General features: G+C 46.7%; 1 protein-coding gene across 1 annotated transcript; it reads right to left on the bottom strand.

The window, feature by feature from the left end:
• Positions 1-2,794: 2,794 nt before the first annotated feature.
• LOC114676958 (uncharacterized) lies at positions 2,795-4,768 on the bottom strand. Its single transcript, XM_028845941.2, has 5 exons — positions 4,713-4,768; positions 4,550-4,630; positions 4,196-4,454; positions 3,412-4,001; positions 2,795-3,189 (listed from the first exon to the last, which is right to left on the bottom strand). Exons 1-5 carry the CDS (start codon positions 4,766-4,768, stop codon positions 3,111-3,113), a joined length of 1,065 nt encoding a protein of 354 aa, XP_028701774.2. The 3' UTR covers positions 2,795-3,110.
• Between the last annotated feature and the right edge of the window lie 1,911 nt (positions 4,769-6,679).

Consider the following 6,679-nt stretch of genomic DNA (forward strand, 5'->3'; position numbering starts at 1 on the left):
ACCTGCCTCGGCATCCCAAAGTGCTGGGAATACAGGCATGAGCCACTGCGCCCAGCCTCGTCTCCTCTATTAAAATTCTTTCTTCTAGAATCCTTCTGAAGAACCTGCCTGTGGCTGTTTTATAGTTAACTTTTATACATACATATGTGTGTGTGTGTATATATATGTGTGTGTGTGTATAAATATGTGTGTATGCATGTGTAGAAAGTATAGTCTAAAATAATAATAAATAGTATAGTAAATGCACAAACTAGTAACAGTTGTTTATTGTTATTATCAAGTATTATGTACTTGATAATGTGGCATACTGTGTTATGTGGTACACTTTTAAATGACTGGCAATTCAGTAGGTTTCTTTACACTGACATCACCACAAGCACACAACTAATGTGTTGCATTAAGATGTTACAATTTTTCAGCTCCATGGTAATCTTACAGGGCCACTATCGTATATGCGGTCCATTGCTGATCAAAACATCATTATGGGGCACATGACTGTATTATTAATTGAAAATATAAGACGCTGAAGAGTAACGTTCAGCATTAACCCATTCGTGTAAACAAAGAGTAGATATACAGTCATGCACCACATCATGACATTTCGGTCAACAATGGACAGAATATACAACAGTGGACCCATAAGATTAACCTGGAGCCTAGTGGCAACATAGCCATCATAATGTTGTAGAGCAATTACCTTTTTAAAAATAAATTTAGTGTAGCCTAAGTGTACGGTGTTTATAAAGCCTACAGTAGTATACAGAATGTCCTAGACCCTCACATTTACTCACCATTCACTCCACTCACCCGAGCAACTTCTAGACCTGCAAACTCCATTCATGGTAAGTACCCTATACAGGGTTGTTTTTTTTTTTTTAATCATTTATACTGTATTTTTACTGTACCTTTTCTATGTTTAGATACACAAATACTCACCACTGTGTTACAATTGCCTACAGTGTTCTTTTTTTTTGGGGGGCGGGGATGGAGTTTTGCTGTGTCGCCCAGGCTGGAGTGCAGTGGCACAATCTCTGCTCATTGCAAACTTCACCTCCCAGATTCAAGTGGTTCTCCTACCTCAGCCCCCCGAGTAGCTGGAACTACAGGTGTGTGCCATCAAGCCCAGCTAATTTTGGGGTTTTTAGTAAAAACGGGTTTTCACCATGTTGGCCAGGCTGGTCTTGAAGGCGGGTCTCAGCCTCCCAAAGTGCGGGGATTTACAGGCATGAGCCACCATGCCCGGCCAATTGCCTTCAGTGTTCTGTTACAGTACCATGGTGTACAGATTTGCAGCCTAGGAGCAATAGGCTATACCATATAGCCTAGGTGTGTAGTAGGCTACACCATCTAGGTTTGTATAACTACACTTTATGATATTCGTGCAATGATGAAATCGCCTAACGATGCATTTCTCAGAACATATTCCCATCATTAAGAGATGCATGACTGTATATATTTGTATGTGTTTTTAAGTTACTGGAAGAATATACAAAAATATTAATAGTGCTTGTAACAGTGAATGGTATAGGAGGAAGGAAGGAGGATTCTATTTTTTATTTCATACATTTCTGCAGTGTTTGAATTATTTTTATTGAATATATTACTTTCATTATTTTTAAAAACGTCTTCTTCCCACCTTCTTGTCTTGTCTATTTCAGCCTAGCCAACTAGGTTTTCTCAGGACTGAGGTTATTTATTCCATATTAACTCTGTCTCAAGCTCATATGCATCTCCCAAGATTCTTCTTCCCAAACCACTTTAGATTTAAGAATGACCTTTCCTAGGTCTTTAGCTTATGATTAAACAAATGAAACCATCAACAGATAGACCCCCTAATTCAGGTGTTGAATTACAAAAATGAATTTTCAGGGGGAAAAATGCTAACTCAATTGTGTTAGTTAAAATATCAATAAACATTAGCGATGACACAGTGTCATGAAGCGGAAGGTCAAAGACTTACACACCCTTCACTGGGCGCCATGGTGGGACTTAACTGGGGCAGTTCCGGTTCTGCCATTAGGACCATGAGCACTCCAATCTCAATGAAATTGTATAAGACACTGCCATTATCCCCGGATCATTGCCACGATAGACCCAAACAACTCCAGTCTATCGTGTCAATGGGTATTTGGGGAGTCTTTAACACACGGATCATTGGCAAGCTGTGCCATAAAAACCCTGTAGGAGCCGTGACCGTGTGTGGAATCAATGCACACTCGGGGACTCCCCCATGCCCGGATCATTTGCAGCGCATCGTGTCAATGCATACTCCGGGAGCTCTTACTCTGAAGCCTGTGAGTGCTGAGGAACAGTGTACACCAAAAATACTTATGAAATAGTGGTTACAGTGCGTACACAGTATTCACTTTTCTAAATGGCATGTCAGCAAGTTCAGTGTGCCACAAATAACTCCTAAAAGGCACAGAACACTCCTAGAGGCCCACCTTCACACAGGAACGGTTGGTCCATGGGATTGTGGCATGGCTGTGGGGGAGTGTACGTTCTTCTTTACAGTAAAAAAGGGAAAAGGAGGAGACATCTCCTACGCAGTGTTGTCAGGGTTTTCAGCATAATCCCAAACACCTCCTAATTTTTTCCTGGGCATTTGATCCCCAAGATACAAGGACCTTCCCTCCATCCCTGCCTTGTTCCAAAGTACCCGGAGAGCAAGATGAGAGGGCAGAGTTAGAGGATAGGTGGGGTTGGGTCTTAAATGCGGTCCCACAGAAATACAGTGTGTACCACGTGTGTAAATTTAAATGTTCTTTGTAGCCACATTAAAAAAAAAAAATTAATTCATGATACTTTATTTCACCCCATATACCCAAAATATTATCATTTCAATATGCAACCAATGTTTTTAAAGGATGAATGAGCCAGTTCACATTCTTTTTTTCATACAGTCTTCTTTACAATGGAGTGTGTATTTCCCACTTGGAGAACATCCTGGTCTGGCCTGGCCACACTGCAAGCACTCAGCAGCCTCTTGTGGTCAGTGGCTGCCCCAGTGAGCAGCACAGGGGCAGAGGCCCAGGAAAACCAACCCCAGGAGCGTGGATGTTCACTGCCTTCCTTCAACCACTCCAGTCAGGTGCGTCCACCTTTCCGCCTCATTTCCTTAGCAGGGCTGCAACTGTGGAACAGCAGCCTTTTCTCAGCCGCCTGACAGAATAGCTGTGTGTTGGGTTTCTGTAATCATAAAAATGACCACAAATACGCATTCGGAAAGAGGGACGAAAACTTCTCTAGGCCCAAATTGTAATGGAGTACTAGGTCATCTTTCTTGGAGACGGAGGTGAAGGGAGGGCAAGGGGCCCCTGGTGAAGGAAAGAGGGGGTGGGCGTGGCGTCGAGTGCGGGGGCGGCGGCCTGACTGCACCCACTAACTTCCCCAAACCTGCCGCCAGCTCACCTCGCGGCATGCGGGGTCCCTGGCAGTCGGACGCGGCAGGGTGGCTGGTTTCTGGGGCTGAGTCTGGCCGGACACAAAAGAGGAGGGAAAGGAGGAAACCGAGACAAAGGCGCGGGGGAGGACGAGGAGGCGCGCGCGGTCGCGGGGCGAAGCGGGGATGCGGGGCGGGCACGCGCAGCCCCGGGCTCCCGGGACTGGCGGGCGGGAGCAGGCGGAGCGGGCAGGGCGATTTGAATATCAGGCTCTGCCACACTTGGGGCGCCGCTGACAACTTCATTACCTCCGCATATAAAAATGACTGCCGGGGAATGCAAATAGCTAGCGCGTCTCAGCCGCCTGCCCCCGTTCCGCCGCCTGCTGCAGGCGGAGGCCCCGGGAGCCACGGCGGCCCGAGGCGCAGACGCGCCCTGTCCAACATAATGAACTGCCCGGCCGCGGCTCCGCCCACGCCCCCGCCCGCGCCCGCGCTGCCAAGCCCGGCCGGGATGGGGAGCCGGCCGGGTGCGGGAGGAGGAAGGGGTGGGCGGCCGGGCGCGGCTCAGAGGCCGCGCGTTGCTAGTCAGTGTCGGCAAATGCCCTGCCTCTTGACTCTGTCATCCAATTAATGCCGTGAAAATGCCAGGAAAATAAGAGTGCTCGGTGGGTTCCACTAGTGACCGCGAACTCTGACGGAAAAGCGGGACCCCCGGCCTCCGTCCCGTGCGCCCTCGTGGTTAAATTGGACGCCAGCATCCCGGCGCCCCGCTCTCGCCTCTACTGCAAGCCGGCGTCAGGTGTGCTGCACCCTGCTCCCCAGGCCTGCGGCCCCCGCGGCCACCTGGACGAGGCTGCGTCGCAGTGCAGGACCCGCCTCCCGAACCCTGGGCCTTCCTTGCTGGGCTCCCCGGGTGGCCACCGAGGCCACCCGCGTGCGGGAGGGAACGCAGGCTTCACGGCGCCTCTCTTCTTGTCCTGGCTTGCTCCCTGGCAAGAAGTCATCTCCTGCCTTCTGATAGCTCTCCCTGTCACATCTGGGCCCCTTGTGAACTTCTCGAGGGGAGGAGCTAGGTCACTTTTATTAATAATAGCAACAACGACAGTAGTAAACATCTACTGAGGATTATTCTATGCAAGGCACTATGCCAACTGCTTTACCTACATTATGTTTATCACGGCGATCTTACTGCTCTCCTGGAAACCAGGCTTAGCAAAGGCTTGCAAGGTGCTCAGCATAAGCCAGCTAGGGTGGAGGAAGCACAGATGAGAACCCAGGCTCCTCTGCACTCTCCATCACTCTGCAGTATTTTCCCCGTCCTTCTTACAGCTCACGCAACTGTCCAGCACTCCTTCCTCCCGCGACTGCATCACCCCCAGCCATTTTAGGCCAGGTCAGCCCCCACCGCCCCCATCCCCCCACCCCCTCACCCCCTCCCTCTCCTTGGCCCAGAAGTAAATCCTAAGTAGCCTAAATCGGTTATGGCCAACCCCTACCCTTGCCCAGGCATTGGCTTAGAAAAGGGTATGTGACCAGTCCTGGCCAAGGCCAAGCCAGGGGACATCTGCTGGGATTTTCTGGGAAATGCTTCCTTGTTCTAAGAAAAGACACCCGTAGAAGCAGTTCCAGTTTCTTCTGTTGTATAATGTGTATCTCCACCACCTGGCAACCACCGAGGAGCCAGGGAACAAAGTTAGTCTTTGCAGAGATTTACAGCGTTAAGTGAGCTAACTCCAGTGTTAAAGTTTAGGAGAATCATGTTTTAGTCCTATCTCTACCTGCGATGTAGTCATCGTGTTTATTCAGGGACATATTTAAACTTATCTCCTTTTTGAAACAAGACAAGATATGAAGATGTAAACAAAGGAAAACTCCAGAAATTTCGTCTTGTCTCCATTAGAGTGTGTTTCTAGGCACTTCAGTGGAACCTGTCACTTCCAGCTTCTCTTCCTGGGCTCTCACCTCTTAACTCATTCAGCTTTTTCTCCCAACTCCCTTTTCCCTCAAAATAGCTCTTTGCCTACACAGCCAAGGCATCTGTTCCCCCCAGGAACATCAGAACCCCCCTTCTAACCATCCTGCACCCACACACCCAGGCGTCTGAGCTTGACTGCCTTTGAAATGTTTACTGGCCTTCAAGTAGTCTCTGAAGAATTTGCATCTAATTTTGAACTTAGGGAAAATCAGGCATAACCAGTCACTTACTAGTTTCCTTGGCAACTGCTTTAAAACAGAACCTGAATGGGAATGAAAATGGCTTTTTATGGTTTCACTAAAATCATACACACTTTTCATGAAAATATACCGAAAAAACTATAAAAAATATATATGTACTATATGCTTTATTAATTTATCTGGAATCAATACACAGTAACTAACTCAAATATCTCTGTTCCCCACTGCTGAGGAAAGGCACCCCACACTCCCTTAGCAAGACATTTAGACGCTCCACAATCTGCACCTAACCCAGCTCCAGCTTTATTTGTCTACTACAGTACACCCCCAAATCATGCTATTGCATTTCCTCTCCCATGACATTCTCTAGAATGCCCTTGAACTTCATGTCCAACTGTTCAAATACCACCGATCCTTCCAAGTCCAGATTAAATATCACCTCTTCCAAGAAGCTTTTCCCGTTCCTCACATATAATGACAGAAATTGAGTTACTTAGTGTTTATTTTCAGCAATATTTAGCATATTTTATTTACTGATACCCAGTATTGTTAAAATAATGTACATTTCCTAACAGTTGGGGGGCTTAAATATAACCATGCAAACAATTAAAATGAGTAGTAAATATTACCAGCAGAATTAAACTCCCAAGTTAAGGCTGAGCTGTTCTCTCAGATGTGATAAAATAAAGCTTCATATGCTGCTTGTTTTTCTTAGGATAACTTCGATTTCAGTAATAGAAAACCTGTCTGTAGTAGCTTTAAAAATGAAAAAAATGTGGTATCTCATGTAGGAAGTCCCAAGGTAGCAGATGCTAAGTTTGGTTAATTTAGTGGGTCAAAAATGTTTAATGTTGCCAAGTTTTTCTCGTCTTTCCGAAACTGCCATCCTCAGCTTGCTGACCTTGTCCTTAGCTAGTTCTCCTCAAGGTCTCAAAATGGCTGCCATAGTTCCAGGCATCACTTTAAGACATGGAAAAGCCAGACAAAAAAGTTGACTGTTCTCTTAAATTTTTTAAGAGTGGAGAAATTATACCAAAGATCCCTCAGATCTTTTCTCATTGGCCAGAACCAGGGCACGCGACTATCTCTAAACTACCACTGGCAAGGGAGGCAAGATTA

This window comes from Macaca mulatta, chromosome 3, assembly GCF_049350105.2.
Source record: "Macaca mulatta isolate MMU2019108-1 chromosome 3, T2T-MMU8v2.0, whole genome shotgun sequence".
NCBI classification, from domain to species: domain Eukaryota; kingdom Metazoa; phylum Chordata; class Mammalia; order Primates; family Cercopithecidae; genus Macaca; species Macaca mulatta.